This window comes from Talpa occidentalis, unplaced genomic scaffold, assembly GCF_014898055.3.
Source record: "Talpa occidentalis isolate TD23 unplaced genomic scaffold, MPIMG_talOcc4v2.1 talOcc4.2, whole genome shotgun sequence".
NCBI classification, from domain to species: Eukaryota; Metazoa; Chordata; class Mammalia; order Eulipotyphla; family Talpidae; genus Talpa; species Talpa occidentalis.
Window position 1 is genome coordinate 98,715,823 of NW_023602073.1, and position 17,545 is coordinate 98,733,367.

The 17,545-nt window shown below is 33.7% G+C and overlaps 1 protein-coding gene across 5 annotated transcripts in view; it reads right to left on the reverse strand.

Moving 5' to 3' along the window:
- Positions 1-1,918: 1,918 nt before the first annotated feature.
- Positions 1,919-17,545, reverse strand: part of EPHA7 (EPH receptor A7) — a 163,689-nt gene continuing 148,062 nt past the window's right edge. For 4 of the 5 annotated variants that reach the window (XM_037520121.2, XM_037520118.2, XM_037520119.2 and 1 more), the window contains exons 13-17: positions 15,830-16,039; positions 15,071-15,220; positions 8,697-8,890; positions 7,571-7,726; positions 1,919-5,484 (exon numbers count right to left, since the gene is read on the reverse strand). In XM_037520121.2, coding sequence (XP_037376018.1) covers positions 5,370-5,484; positions 7,571-7,726; positions 8,697-8,890; positions 15,071-15,220; positions 15,830-16,039 — 825 coding nt within the window. In that variant the 3' untranslated portion in view covers positions 1,919-5,369. Of the gene's footprint in view, positions 5,485-7,566; positions 7,727-8,696; positions 8,891-15,070; positions 15,221-15,829; positions 16,040-17,545 lie in introns of those variants that run through there. The other variant, XM_054699036.1, reaches the window with a different exon arrangement.

A 17,545-nucleotide genomic window follows, 5' to 3' on the forward strand; every position in this document is an offset into this window, starting at 1 on the left:
AAACTATCCTCAGCATTAGCAGCTTGGAATATTTGAAATCATGACTGCATACTGCAGGTTTACCTTATGGAGCTTTATTTGCTATTCATTGAGTTTAAGTAGACAACATTTCACTGTTACTGCCCCCAAATCATCAAATGCCTGTGATTAGGAATTCTTACTGCTGTCACATACCTAACGAAGGTTTAATGCTGCTACATACCAACAAAGCTCTAGACTAGAGCTCCTGATGGCTACTCACCAAACTTTGTGGAGTAGGTCCAATTAAATTAGATCAATTAATTACATTTATTTTAACCTCAAGGTCAATCAGAAGAGGTTTTTTTATTGTTTAATTATAAATTTAATTACATTCAATCACTGAACTTGAAAAAATACACCCTTACAGTACTTCACCCTAATGAGATTCACGGAAGCATTCCTTTTGAAATATTTTATTCTCCTGTCTATATTCTTCAAGCTCTACTAAGATGTACTCCACAGAACAGGAAGAGCAGCCTGGTAGGGGAAACTGAGGGAAAATGACACAGTCAGGACAATGCCCTTCTCTTTAGAATAGCTTGACAATTTGCTAGCCACCATGTCCTGTCTTTTATCATTTGCTAATCTTTTGCATTTAGGAATTCAATCATCTTTTTACTGTGTGTGTGTGTTCAAGCAACTTCCCTCAAAATTAATGTTGAGGTCTCTTTGCAGTTAACAATATAAAACAAAGGGTTTCAACAAAAAATTGTTAATGATCATCATGATTATTAAAATTATATTTTTTATTTGTTGATACAATAATAGCTGTATAATTTTGAAGGAAAAAGAATGTTGGCAGGATATTGTGTATTTTTTATTTATTTATTTTTGCATAGAAGAACTGGGGTGTTGGCCAGAGGTGGGGCGGCAGGGAAGTAAGCGGATTCACTAGAGCCAGAGTTAGGAGCAGAACAGGCAGATCTACTGAAATACACGCTAAGGGGAGCAGCTACAAAACAGGAGAGTTCTGCTGTGCCATGTGGATTAGCTCCCTGGCCAGGGATCGAACTCAGGCCAGGAGCAGAGGGCCTTAGCAGTGGTAGCACTGAGACTTAACTCCTATGCCACCAGGGAGGCCCAGGATAGTGTGTTCTTGTACCACTTACGAATCTAATACTTAAGCAATCATTTGGTTGTCCCTTGGTGTTTCAGGTTATATAATTATTACTGTTTGAACTTAACAAGAGTGTTTATTTCCTCTCATTCATATTTTGTGTATTTGACCACCATATTATTTGTAAATATGTATATCAGGGACAGTCAGTGATACCAATCCTTTAAGATAATCCTTCGATTTCCCATTAGCCATCTGTGTCTGAGCATCACATGTGATAACCAGTGATAGCACCCCCTTAAGTATCTACCTGCTCGCATTTGGGGAACTTTTGAACATTTGTTAAGAGTTTGTGGAACTTGAGATGGTGAGGCTGTAGAATAGGGAGGGCTTAGTTTTCTTCTTTTTAGATCCAGGTTGATGACTGAGTTGGTGTCAGTGGAAAACATTTAGACAGCCGGATGGATTCCTTTTTCCATTTGCCGTGGATGCTGTGTTTGCATCTTGCAGCATCTGAAATGCTCTCTTTTCCACATTGCTGCATTATATCATGTGATTAAAATATTTGTCAGGGCCTAATATCTAAATATTTCCTTTTCCATGCAAATATTTTCTTGTTAATATCATGTAGTTTTAGTTTTAAAAAGGAACCAAAGTGCTTGACAGTACGGCTCTCTGAAGACAAAATCATAGTTTGTCATTCTACAATAAATGGAGTGGAATTAAATAATCGTGCAAAACAATGAAGAGGGGACCCATTCCCTCAGTAATAGTAATTTTCTACATATTTTTATTGGTCTACTGAAGTACTTCAGTATTAACTTAAAACATCTCCCTTCATGAAATAGTGTAAGAAAATAAAGAATGAATAAGGGACATAAACAATCCGCCAATGATTGGAGACAGGATTTTCTTTTACATTGTCTAATAGACTCGTTTATTATTTTAAGCTGGTAAAAAGAGACTTATGATTCGTGTTGAAGAAAGAGTTATTTGTGCTTGATACATTGAAGACACTGTTCAAAAGCAGTTTGTCCTTATAAAAGGATGACCCCTGTAGTAATTCTTAGGCAAGGAGGGACAAATTCAACCAACAAAAAGCACATCTCGCCCCGAGTTCCCCATGATTTCTCCACATATAGCAAAAAAATACACATCAGTAATTTATTTGAACATGCACATCAGCGAGTAGCACAGTTCCAGGCTACTCAGGAAACAAAAGGGAGAATATCAGCATTACCTAAATAAAAAAGAGAGGTGAGTCACACCATTTTAATCATCTTAAAAACACAGATAAGAGGAGCAATTAAAATATAGTCCTAAATAGTACTAGCTAATGTAGATTACATAAGTATACAATATGATTTAACTAAGAGTGCTCTGACAAGCATAAACCACCAGTTCTAGTAAACAAGGCCCAGGTCAATTGCTGAGAAAATGTTAGATTCGGATGTAATAAAGTTACTTTTATTTCAGTACTGAATGCAAAACACAAGTCAAGTGTGAAGACAGCGTTCTAAAAAAGGTGGCTCTATTAAAGCAAGGAGGCCATTTTCTTTTGCATTTTATAATTTTTGAATTCTATTTTTGACGTTTGCTTGCTCTACCTTTCCTCCCCTGAGCACTAATTTATCAAAAAAAGATTTCAAGGTGCAAGTTGTACATTCTTATCATTATACCATGTCATCTCTTTCTGGAAGAGAGTATTACAATCAGCATTACAATGTTCATTCTTTTTTCTCTGAATATCTGTTCACATACATGTACTTCAAAACCATAATGTTAATCGGGAAAAGAAACCTACAAACGAGAGAGTGATGTAATCATACCCTTCTTATTGTGCTGTGTGTCTTTCCCATCCCTTCTCCCCTTTCCCTGTAAAGAGCTGTAAAAAATTTAAGGCAGATGAGGTATATTGCTGAAGAAAAAAGTTATTTTTGAAAAAAAAATCAAAAAAACTTTTATTCTGCCCTTCTACTCAAGAAAGACTACTCAACTATAAATCTAGTGCTAGAAAAAAGCAGGAAAGACACCGTTTGCATGTACCATACTATGTCTTCTATTTCTAGAATGGCTTTTTGTTAATTTAATTTTAATAGAAAAAATAAGCACCTTAAGCTATGAACAAGAAAAGAACTTCATTATTAGTGAGTCTAGAATCCAAACGGAATTAGGAACACTCACTCAAACTCTTTCACTCATTCGCACAAAGGCCAATGCTACTGATTAGAATTGTAAAGTGCTGTACTTAGTATAAACACTTGTATACACTGCAGACACTGAAAAATAACCCTCAAGCACATTGTGTTATAGTTCCAAAAATATATTTACAGTCTATTACAAAGATTACAAATGGAAGTGTCTAGGTGACTGTATTATGCTAATTAAAATTACTTTACAGATTATTTTTCCTTAGGGACAAAAAGCATTTTAGTGAAATTAAAATGATTTTTCTAGTCAATCAAAAAATAAATTAAAATATCAAGTAACACTGTACAGTGATTTAAAAGAAAAAAAAAAGGGTGGGGAGGGGTTTGGGAAGCAATCCATTTGAGTTTTCTATAGCCATCTTTGGTCCTAAATGTGGGAAAACACATTATGTAGCACTGAAAATACCTGTTCTTTTGTGATGCTCTGTAAGTAAAATAGAAAAATATAGTGCATTTTCAATGTATTCAGAGCTCACTACAGAGAAATGTGTGTACAAAACAAGACAGTATAAATAAAATTTACAAGTTTTACAAAGGAACATTTACAGATTTTGTTATTTGTTTGCTTGTTTGTGGATGCCCACATTATCAAACAAGACCAATTAGGACTGATCCCTGGGATCTTTCTCTATTAAAATCATTATAAACAGCCCAATTCTCTTTGGAAGTACAACAGTTCAATTCTGGGGTAGTTCATGATTTTCATAACTTTTGAAAGCATGACTCACAATATGTATACATTCCTGAAATATCTATAAAGACACATTTAATTATTGCTTATGAAATTCTAACACAGTAATCAAATAATATGATTTAATAAATAAAGCTTAAAAAAAAAAGCCAGTTCTTTCACCTCTTCTTTATATGGCAGAAAGAGTTTTTCATTTAACAAATTTCATACATCAGCATTCACATGGAAAAAAATTTTTTTTTAAATTTCAATGGTGATATTCTGTGCAGCAAATTTGTTTTTGAAAGGTGAAAATTGTGAACTGCCCCTTTTATCATGCTTCAGAGTTCTAATATAAAACTTAATTCTTTCCTTTTGTGTTTGGACTGCATTAAACATAATAGGATATAAAATATGTCAACTATTTCCCCTAAATTTCCTAATGTCACGATATTGAAAAAATCTTGATGTGCTCAGATTAAATTTTAGATAACACTGGATAGTTTTTGCTTTCAGAGACTTCTGAAGTGCCTCATTTTTTTTATAGCATATACCTACAATTTGCGTTTTTTTTTTTTTATTAAATTCTGTCTAGTAAAATCACTCTATAAACAATCTGTTAAAAGTGCCTTATAGTATTTATGGATCATTATTGCTTTTTTTTTCATTGAAAAGATAGTGTGTTGTCTGATCTTTACAAAAAAATTTCTTTTTAAAAAATATCAGAGCTCTTGGCAACTTGCATTTTCTTGACTACCTGCCAATTAGCAAACAATATCAAAACAGCACTGATTAAACAAAATAAAATGGCACAAAAAGGATACCAATGATCTGACAGAGAAATATCTTCAATCATGCTATGTTTCTTTTTTAATTTGATATTCTTTCAAAGGTACCCAGTGTAGTAATGTGTCATAGATTAACACTAAAAAGTTCCAAAGCTATAAACAACTTTCTAAAACAAAGTCCTTATGAAGAATAAACACAAATGATTTTAAAAAGGAATAGTCTGAAATCACATATTTAAGGAAAATATTTCATTGATTTTAACAATAAGATCATGATTTTATTTGACAAATATATTCTTTCTTAAATTCTTTATGTACATTTTAAAAAGTCTATAAGATAAAAAGGAGGTTAGAGAGCTCAAGGTGTTTGGATGTTTTTCAGGTAGTACTTTGTTTATTGTCACTGCTGTTTTCCTAGCCACCAGTGGTGGATCCTAAATTCCCTTTTTATATATTCTGGTGGCACTTAGGAGTTCAAGTCTATAGGTGCTTCTTAAATCTTCTCTTCACTGTAGGAAGGACCCAGGACATCAACTGTCTTCTAGCAGCATTCTATGCATATACTGAAGGCCAGTACTGTTCTCTTGCAGTCCATAATATCCCTCATAAGGGAGAAATGCTTATCACACTTGGATGCCAGTTCCATGCAAATGTAGCATTTGTGCTCTCATAGTCTGAATGCTGCTCATGATTTTCTTTTGGTGGCCAACTAGTGTGATACCTAAACTCATCACATCCCTGAAAAAGACAAATGCAGGTTTTATTAGTTATCCTACAGAGAATTTATTGATACAACATTGTCATCAACTCTTTAATTAAATAATCCACTTAATTTAGGAAATTAAGATATAATCTTAGTGTTCTTGAGTATTATGATCATATTTCTGTAGTGGGTCACACTGAAAACCTGCACCAACATTCTTCGTGAAAAAACAAACTATCTAGGTACCCAAAGTGCCATGATAAATTCTTTTTCAACTGATTTGAAATTTTATATGATATGACCCAAATCTTAAAGTTATTATTAACTTAAGGTAATGTTAGGATATTTTATTCGAAGTGTGTTCTTGACCTAAGCAAGGTTTAAAATTATTATTAAAATAAAATAGGAAACATTTGCTGGGCTCCAATTGATCAAGAATCATCAATGATCATACAATATTTTATATTTAGTTTAATTATCACATGGCAATCCTAGCTGTGTTAATGGTCATGTACTTACTTCAGCTAAGTTCCATAATTTGACTATATTTTAGAAAAAATATTTCTTAAGGTGTGTAATACTTTCTGTTTAATAGCATGCATGTGATATAAGCTCTTCATGTGTGTGTGTTATATCACCTTTTCTAGTAGCCAAAAGATTGAGCTCAGGTATTTGAAAGCAAGTGAAATAGAGCATCAGTACAGTATTTCCATATATCGGTATAGTATTTCATAGAATTGGTCTAATACATGACTTTCAGGGGTATAGCTTGCTTTGGGGTACAGATGCAATTATGCCCATTCTACACATGTAGTGAGTAGGAGAAACCCAAACAAGCATAAATTCATGTACATTCCATTTCCTGATATGCCAAGAGTATCTGACTGCTGGCATCTTTTCATCTGAAAAATGTGAACCTTTGTCACAACAGTACCTAAAGAGGGCCCAACTAATAGAACTTTATTAACAGTTTCTCATTTTAAAAAACATTGACAGAGAAAAACTTCATTGCCCGAAAGAGTTATGGTATAGTCAAGAAACAGAGGTTCAGAGATATAAAATAGATTTCCTAAGACCACATAATCGCTGTTAGAGCCAGAAAGGAAAATTTAGTTCTTTTTACTTCGAGTTCCAAGAGCGTTCAAAAGTTGTTTTACCAAACCATTCTCCAGAATAAAAGAAAAAAGTAGTGAATCAATCCTACACCATCCAAAATACAAGCTAAACTCTGAGTTAATTGAATTAAGCTTGTTTTGGCCTCTTCAGAAAGTAATCATATTACACTTCATAATGCATTTGGTATTGGGTATGAAACTGAGATTTTTTAATGTAGGATAGAAATGTGATCAAATTAATCCTCCTTTGCAAAAGAGAAGGTGATCCGGGTGAATAGGAATCTAAGTAGTACAATTTTTAATGAAAGAGGAAAATTCACTTTAGTGTTCAGAACGTGGGTTATTGAGACAAATCTGCTGCCACTTCAGTAGCTGAGTCAGTTTAGAGAAATTGAAACTTTAGCTTATTGTATGTGATACTACTGACTTAATAAAATCATTGCCATAAGGGTTAACAAAGATGCTTTATGTTCAGGGGTCTATTTAGCATAAGCCTGGCATATAGTAGGCACTTTTTATTTTATTTTTTTTTTTTATTTTTTTTTTTTAAACATTTTTTTTTTATTTTTTTTATAGAGGCATGTTTATTTATTTATTTATTTATTTATTTGTTTGCTTGTTTATACATGCACTGGGTACAGTCAGAAGCGCAGGAGGGTGAGAGAATTCACCAGAGCCAGAGCGAGGAGCAGAGCAGGCAGAAGCGAAGTACACTGCTGAGGGGAGCAGCGGGCGGCAGGAGAGGTCTGCGCGCCATGTGGGACCCTCCTCTGGTGGCCGGGGAGCAGCCGGGGATTGAACCGGCGCTGCAGAGGCCGCGGGCAGCTTCGCAACCCAGCGCTCAACCGCTGCGCCACGGGGGAGGCCCTAGTAGGCACTTTTTAAAGAGATACTTTTCTCCCTGATTTTGTCTTTCACACAAATTTAATATATGCAAGTTACCTAACATATAAAGCCTGGATTGTACCTCAGAGATTTTTAAATATAATTTTAAGTTTAAGCTTACTCAATAGTCATCCTGGCCACTGATTCAAGAGAGTTGTAGCCGGCTGCTGTGAAGTTATCTTTATATCTTTCCATCTTAATAGCTTGTAGCCATTCTCCAACAGAACAAAAGGTAGTGAAGTCAGGAGTATTTTGATCCAAAAGAGGGCTTATTGGCCTAGACAAGAATGAAACAGAAAAGCAGTTTGAACTACCAAAGAAAGAAGGACTTGGTCCATACAAAAAAAAAAAAAAAAAGGTATAAATAATAAAATTATATATTTTAATTGATCTGTATAATAACAAATAAATATAATAAACATCTAATACATAAAGGTTGCTTGATAATTGACAAACTCCAAAATTTTGATTTTATTTAGATTTGACCATCAGATTGTGTTTTCCCTGTATTTTAAAGAGTACACCCAGCAGCATATATCTCTTTATTTGCTTCTCCAAAAGTAACTGGAAGTAAAGGAAGCACACTTGGCCGTGGACTAGCTTGATCAGAAAGGAGAGTGCTTTAGGGAAGGTGCTAATGGCACCTTTCTGCAAGTATTGAAAGTTGATGTCTCTCCACAAGGGCCTAACTGACAATCAGTTCAGACCAGAGCATTACATTTAGGCAGTGGCTGAAGCTGATAACAACTATAGCATTGCAATAAAATAATCCAAGTGCAAAAAAATTGGAGGCTTGGATTCTTTTCTATGGGTATACCTCAAATTGTGTGCTAAATCAATTCTGTATACTTTACGTTCACAGAATCATTTTACTAAGTTAAGTGAAAGCAAAGCCACAAAATAGATACTATGCGAAGAACTGGGGCACTAGTAACAAAAACAATAACATAATAATAATGGTTTGAAAATGTGAAATGACTGTCACCTAAACACAAATTCAATTATAAAGTTTTCTAAGAAAGACAGGCAGTGATGGGGGGAGAAGCACGCTAATGCATAGTAGGTCTCTTCAAATACTAATTTAGCTAGTGCAAATCATCTGAATAGAAAAAAAGACTTATAAGCAAAATATGGAATTATAATTTAACATAAATGGCAATTTACTCTTGAGGTGGGAATGAAGAGATTAGTGGTTCATATGAATATTTGACCTGCTCCCAGCTTCCATTCTCTTAGATATGTCTTACCTACTACAGGTTCCGAGGGGGGTTTTCAGACTATTTGGGTTACGAATCATTTTATCTAGAATTCCAACTATTTGTTCAAACTTTGGCCGTTCAGCACGCTCCTTCTGCCAACAATCCAGCATCAGCTGGTGAAGACCAGCTGGGCAGTCCATGGGTGCTGGTAAACGATAACCTTCTTCTATTGCTTTAATAACCTAGTGGCCAAAACAACATTTAAAATATTACTGACTGAGTTTCAATTATAGCAAAGTGAATTGCCCAGTAGGCAAAGTAATTTATTGAGATAATGTGAATCACACTGCTTTGCAAAAGACTTATTTTTTCCCAAACATCCATGTACAATAAGCATATGATAAAGGGGTGCATAAAAAGAAGGATATGATGACATTTCCTAGTTAGTTCTTCAATAGGGAGCAACAATGAAGTTCACCCAGGGTGCAAGAGATGGAAAAATTTAATGTCACCCCAGAGGTTCTCAAAAGGAAATACATTATGGAACTATTTTATTTATATATAATTTGTGTTTGTACATATTTGTCTATGAATTTAAAAATTCTCCAAGATGTAAAGAAACTCTGAATTACCCAGAAATGACTTTAAAAAGTTTCAATTTTTGTAGAGTTCAAATGACACTTTAAAACAAGATATCAAATATGTGGATGTACTATGGCATAAAATATTATTGGGCACAATGTTATTTTAAATAATATGAAGCTTACACACTGATGAGGTGTACAATGCTGAACGGTACAATGGTGTGCTCGAGTCAACTTATACTGATTCATGAAGGTGGTTCGATCACTTCCCAGCTATAAGTTCAGTGATCACATACTGACAGATTGAAAGGCACCAGGAAATGATGAAAGTTTATAAATGCTGGTTGTTAAACTCTATCAGTACATCAGTATCTACTTATATCTAAGGTAAGTCTAGGAAACTACATGAAACTTTGAATGTTTGTGAAAAATAGGCATCTATAAACATTTGTACATGACAAGCGGAAAGCATAAAAGTTACTGATTCAGAGTTGGATTATATGGAAAATAAAATTGGATTATGTTATAAATCTGAGCAGCACAAGGAAATTAAAAGAAGGCAACAAACAACACAAACAAGATCTTATGAAACATTAAGATATTATGCAAGGGGGAATTAACAAATCCTTTGTGACTAACACAATAGTAGTAGGAATATAAGAAAAAAATGACTGGAAAAAAAAAAGAGGTAACCTTGAGTTTTTGAAGAAAATAAGGCCAACTATAGGGAGATACAAAGCTGGCTTTAAAAAATGCTGATTAACAATATTTGCCGGGAAACAGGATGTTATGCCCATGCTCATAACATTAGGGCACTCCTTAGTACTGCCCACCAAAAATCTATTTCTGTCTTTGTAGCTTGTTTTCAGTTATTCTTGAAAGGAACAATACAGAGAGCGATCTCATCTTTCTTCTTTCTCTCTAAATAATCTTTTAGAATGCAAATTTAAATCTTAACATGAGCTTCTTGATAAACTCTTCGATAGTTCTCCAAGCCATCATGACACATTTAGGTTTCTTTAGCTTTGAATACAAGTTTTCCTTAAGTCTTTGTGCCAATGATCAAAGTATAGAACCATTAAATGACCTTTACAGGAATGACAGAGTTAATAAACCTCTGAGGTTCTATTATAAGAATTTGAAGATTCCTATTATTATAGCAGAGAAATTACATTTTATCTCAACATAAAATGCAACGTCTAGCTCTCACAAATATAGTGGTGTACACATTTTTAAAGGAGTAGCAGCAACTATAACATCTGAAATAAGGATTGGCGATGGACTTGAAAGCCTACAGTGCCCAGTAATAATTAATCCCCTACCTCCAGGGGCACTGTGAATACTAACTCTTCATTGCTCTCTAGCACAAGTTGGCATAATCCAAAGTATACCCTTTGAGGATAAAACAGGCTGATAGGGATGATTCAGGCACAATAGGAACATAAGGATTCTGCAGTTTTCATTTAGTTTGCTTCACTTTATTTCCATTTGGGAAAATAAAAGGTAATTTCAGCAAATACTTGCATACTTAGCAATAAAAAGGTACACAGGTGAGATGGCTGAACATACACTTCTTAAAGCATAATGTAATTATTCATGAAATTAATTAAAATATCTTTTCTTTGTGAAATTATCAAAAATCCCTTGGATTTGCCACTAAGTTCTAGCCTTGGTATTCCAATTAAAAACAAAAAGAAAAATATTCATAAGCAATTTTAATTGTAACTTGTTCCCAGAGGAATAGGAAGTGACCAGGGTAAACGGCATTTTTATGACTGCTGGGATATAACAGACATCACATCTTGGGTAGAAACTGTAAAGAAATACTTAGAAATAAAAGCACAAGTTGCTTGCTGAGAAGTGTTTCAATATTATTACAGAGCGATCATAGTAATTAAGGAAAAAGGAACACTGAATGACCCCATGATAATGGGCCTGTAATAATTCAAAATGAAATATAACATGAATGGCTTCTGTTCTCTGCTCCTATCCATTTTCATTTCATTGACCTCATAATATCATAACCCACATTTTATGCAATTAGATATTTTGGATTCCATTTCCCGGATTATGGCCAAGTTAAAAAACCTCACAACTTTGTTTCTATTTTAACATAAAAAAATACAAAGTCATAAATCAGGGGTGACTTTTAAAAGGAAAAATTGAAGGCTCACAATTTAACTGAGAATAAATTTACTTACAAGAAAATTACATTTTCAAAGATTCTAAGTGTCTTTTAATGGACCACTTTAAGGAATTATATTTATGCCTCATGTATTTATGGAAACTTAATCTTTTTTATCATCCTTATACCTACTAGTAGTATTAACAATTTACTGGCATAGCTTAAGGTAAGAAAAATTTTGTTGAGTATTATAAATTGAAAAAAAAATAATTTATATAATGAAATATTTTAAAATTTCATAATTTTAGAATAAACATTTTATTTTTACTAATTTAGACACAGATTCAAAGATAGCTAATGTGAATGCCAATTGTATTTTCAATTTATGTAATATCTATTATGTTTGACTGAATTTATATAGTTTTTCTGAAAGATCATTAATGGAAAGAGCTAAATATCTATAGACTTTTAAGAAAAATGAAAGTTGGAAATATATTTAGAAAATTCATGCTCAATTTTACTAGCAAATAAGAAGATCCTAACTAGTTATCTAGTCAGCTACCTGCTTCCAGGGTAATGAAAACTCAAGACAGTCACACACTAGACACATGAAGACATGAAGTCTCTTTGTTATCAGCGTCAGGTGATAACTTCTTTGGGTCACGTACATGCATACTACTTTTTTCTCAAATTGTTCTTGCTCACTGTCCTGTCTAAAGGTACAACTGAAGCCTGCTGGCAACTATCTCCCTCACTGACTTCACATGCCCTTTTCTATTTCTTCTGAGTGATCACAGATGAGCATTCAGCCTGGAACTTTGGGGACTAAGGACTTTGGGTGCTTGATGGTGGGTGTGGTATGGTGACACAGCTGTGGAGGTGCGAACCTACTCCCTAAATCATATACAGTACTGGAAAACAATGTTACTCTATTAAAAACAAAACAAAACAAAAAAAAAAAACGAACAAAAAAAACCACCATAACTACCAATTTACCTCTTGTTTTCATGGTGTTTTAAGAAAAGGACTTTTTATAAAATTCAAGGTATTTGACTTGTTTCCTAAAATCCTGAAAAATTCCCTGGCAACTAAATTTGAACAATATAAAGTGAATTGATTTACTTAATACAATAGAAAGACGAACTTAAAAAAAAAAATAAACTCTGAAGAACCAATGAAAGGAACCTTTTTAACAAAACCCACATATACATAGGATTTACATACGTGCTCATTAATAGCTCTCTTAAGTCTCTCCTTGAACTTCCACTAACCACAAGTTAAAATAAAGGAATTCTTTAACAGAATGGAATAATTTGAAATTATCCAGTATAAATATTTTACCATTTGCATATTGAAAATTAAAAAAACTTGCTCAATTAGTACTTTAACAATGTAAATATAAAATAATGAATATTACCCTTTAAGAAGAATAAAAATATCAACTTTACCATAAAAACTGAATGGAACTGTTTAGGTAATTTCGTATTATTATACAAACCTGTGTATAAATTTAATAATTACTTTAGATCATCAAATTTAAAAACATGTTCTACATTAGATTTAAAACTTCACTATAAATGTAATGTTTTCATTTGATATTTTAAAATTATTGACATACTAATTATGTATTTATGATGGGCAATTTTTAAGAAAAATAATGCAACAATGCTTAGGGAATTCTAAAATTAAAAATATTTATATTTTTTTCTTCTTAACCATTTATTGTTTTTAGAAGTTAAGTAAACTTTGAATTTAAGTCATTTTATATTCCTGTCATTCCCTTTATGTTTGAATCTAGTGCAGAAGGAAGGTGTCAAAAGAAATGAAACTCTACCAAGTGTCTAGGGAATGTAAATATTTCTCTTTCTCTGCCCCAAGGATTTGTTTGCCTATATTTTGACAGTACATGAAATCTTTGACACTGAGACCTGTCAAATATTAACAACTTTGGCTTTGCCAAATGGACTCATCATTTAGATTTTTATCTTTAAAAACCAAAACCAACAACAAAACAAAGTTTCATGTCATCACTCAATTGAAAATATCAAAAGATTTAACTGATTTCAGAAGTTTGTCTCTTTGGGCCATGAACATTTCAGTTAATGTTGAAATTCATAGGGAAATGTACTGAAAATAACCTTACCAACAGACAATCTGAATTTAGTTGTCTAGAACCAATTATTGACAAGTATTAAGAACCACAGGAACTTGATATGGAAAACTTTAAAATTAAAGCAAAGATACTGATTTAATAGAGATTTTCATGATCTCTTTTTGAAAAATAACCCCATTTTAGGTTTAGCTTCTATTTCTGTCCATGTTTATAATACCTCAAATATTGACTACTCCAAACCAATTTGTTAGCCACATCCTTCTGCTAAATAGCAATGCAGACTCCCTTGAGCACCACTTTTATTGTTTTACATCAAGAACTCACATTTGCATTATTCCCAAACTCCTTCAAAAAGTCTTTGATCTATTTGCTGCAATCTAGTCCTCATGTAAAATCATTATCAAGAGGGCCTCCCTGGTGGTGCAAGGGGATAAGTGTCAGCACCATGAAGCAATCCTCAACTACTTCAGCATGAGTTCAATCCTTGCCCTGGGATGTGACCCACATGGTACAGCAGACCTCTGCTGTCTCACCTGCTACACCCCTCAGCAGTGTATTTCAGCAGAGCCTGTTCTGCTCTCCAGTCTGTCTCTGGTGAATCCTCTCACCCCCCTGCACCTCTGGCCTATAACCCAGTTCTTGCATGCATAAATAAAAATAAGTATTTAAAAAAATAACATAAATTAAAATCATTATCAAGGTGTGCATCTCTGTTAGAGGAAAGTGAGTCTGGTTGGTCCCATATCACATCAAGATTTTGCTTTGAGATTTCTCAGTACCCTGTTTTGGAAAATTCCTCTCATCAGTTATGAATCAAGATCTTCTTCAGATTTCTAGTACAAATCCAGGGTACCTTCCTAGGTCTCACACCAGTCTACTATTATTGGAAATTCACTTACATTTTTAATTAACTCAAACTATATGAAACTTTTAGTGTTTGAATGTTTCTGATATGTCAGTTTCACAAACTTCAACCTAACAGAAGCAAACATTCATTTGCATTTATTCCACACCATTCTATAAATGGTCTCTTGGTGTGAGATGTGTACCCCCAAGAACTGTCACCAGTTTCTTTTCTCAAAGGACAATGGCATGTTTTATATCTTAGAATGTCCTCATGGCAACAGGTGCTTTTTTGATTTATAGGAATTCTCAATCACTTGTGATTACATTCTAAAATAGCAATATGAAACACCAATATTGAGCGTAAAATCCAGATGGTTGATGAAATTAAGTTTAATTAAACAAATTAGTAATAGATAATATTAAGCATTTTCTCAGAACATTAAAAGAAAAAGAAAGATAAGCTGCAAAAATAAAACACCACCTTCCTCTTCCTTTGGCAAATGATTATTTTACTCATGTGACTTTCAAGGGAGCTCTATAAGTGCAGCATTGGTAGGCTTACTAAGGAGGAAATATCTTCTGTAGGCTTCTATTAAATCCACTAATTTCTGTGATAATTTGTGGAAATTGTGAAAAACTAAGCAACCATGTTTTTATAATTCTATAAAGATTCTTCATAAGTCATTACCCATGTTCCACTAATAATGGATAATAATGCATTAAATCCTTCTTGTTTATACAGTGTAACACCTACATCTTGATTTGACATGTCCCAATAAGGTCTTTCTCCATAAGACATAACTTCCCACATGACTATCCCATAGCTCCACACATCACTGGCTGATGTGAATTTCCGGTACTGGATGGCTTCCGGTGCTGTCCACCTTACTGGAATTTTTCCGCCCTGTTATAAAAAAAAATTGACCTTTTAAACATGTATTATAACTTATAACTCATTTATATCAATGTCACAAAATGCCTGTTCTGCTCCCCACTCAGTCTCCGGTGAATCCTCTCATCCCCTGTATTTCTGGCCTGCACCCCAGGTCTTGTGCGCATGAATAAATAAGTCTTTAAAAAAACACAAAAAAACAAAAGTCTAGTCAACAGACACTGGCAAATCAAGCAAAGTAATTATTAAAATGGAATAAATATGGAATATATCAGTAAATCTTCAAATATTTTCCAATCTCACAAAAGCTATAAGAATTAGTATAGCTAATATTCTTTAAAAATCTTTATTTAAAACATGATTATATTTTTCTGCTATCATTATGAGTGTTATTAACTAGATATTGTTATATATGACTACATATTATTTACATGACTATGCCCATGTAAGATAAGCAAGTTAATCACTCTTATCATTACTTTTCCTTTTAGACTATATGCAGATCATAAAAACAATCAATTTGCTTCTTTCCTTCTATTTAGTTTTGCATTATTAAATCCTACTTTCCCAGCAGGAAAATCTCAGGACTATTAAAAGGTATAGCAACAGGCTTTTTCTTACGGTAGTTGTATAGACAGCTTCTGGATCGTCCTCTATAACCCGGGATAGGCCGAAATCTGACACTTTACAAACAAGATTGCTGTTGACAAGAATATTGCGAGCTGCAAGGTCCCTGTGAACATATCCCATATCAGCCAAATATCTCATTCCAGCAGCAATTCCTCTCAGCATTCCTACTAGCTGAATGACTGTAAATTGTCCATCGTGTTTCTGCAGGAAGACAAAAATAAAAGTTTCATTTTAAAAAATAAAAAATAAAAATAACTGTACTTTGAAAAGGGAAAGACCAGGAGGAAAATTATCTGCACACACGTTACTGCACATTGTATAACAGGAATAGATTCATTTTGGTAATTGGTATATTGTGACTTATAGAACACACACACACACACGCACACACTTGGTTATCCAGATGACCAAAGAATTTTTTCATAAATAGGTGGTTTTCATCCATGGCTCCTGGCACAAACATCCCCCTAAACCTTTCTATTTTTTTATGTGTAGTATTAAAGATGTCTCTTATTATGCTAGTGAAGGAAGTTTTTTAGGAAAACCTGAGGAAAAGGGGCTGGAGATTGAGTTCAAGTGCTAATTTCTAATGAGTTAGTCAACATAGAGATGTAATGGAAAACATTTTATAGGTTACATAAAAGCCAAAAAAGAGGGGCTTCCCAAAGCAACTGAAATGGTGAACACATGGAGATAAAGCCATGAATGGCATACTTAGAGAGGACATAGATACCTCGCCTTTCCTGTATCTTACACTGCCTCCTTCTAGCTATTGATTTGTATATTTTGTAATACACCAGTGACCTAGAGAGTAAATAAATGGGTTTACTAAATTCTGTGAAGCACTGTCCCATCAATTGAGTCTGTGGAGGGTGTGCTGCAAACATCTGATACGTAGTCAGTTGGTCAGAAGTGCAGATGGGTACCTGAAATCTGAGGAGGGAATTGTGGTGACCTCTGATCTACAGCCAGATGACCAGAAGCAGCAAGGCTTGTCAGAGGTGTGCGGCAGGCATTTGAAGTAGAGGGTGATCTTGGGAGGCTGAGCCCTTAACCTGTGAAATTTGATGCTTTTTCCAGGTAAATAGTGTCAGCATTGAGTTGAATTCTTGGACACGTGACTGGTGTTCAAGAATTGCTTTTTGGTGTGAGGGAGCCGCCACATAACCTTTGGAAATTGAGCTGCCAGGACACACCAAAAACACAGTAATAATTTAATTATTTATACTTGTAGTTAATAATAGGTTTAGATTATGCAAATCCAAAAGTTCATGTGAATTTTTAAGTCAAAAACTCCAAAATCATTATCCCTGATAGCTAACGTATTCCCTACATGTCAAAAAGTTACATGTTATCTAAAATATACAAAAGGATAGAGAGACATATATTAAGATTTCTGTCTCCAGAACGTAAAAAATTGAAGGGAGAAACGTTTTGAGTACAAATTATGTAGAACTAAAAAGCAGAAAATTATTACAGTGGCTATTTATGTTTTCATTTTATTCTTTCCCTTGGTTTGCTATTGGTAGGAATCTTAATGGCAACAAAGATCCTCTAAAATAAATATAACAGTCAATGATACTAAAACTCTGTTCATCTAAACAATTTTTACCTCACAGATTTCTCCAACTGAATACAAATATGGAGCCTTAACCAGATTGGTTAAGTTGTTGGACTTGCTAGGTGAAGTGCTTCATATTTATAGTT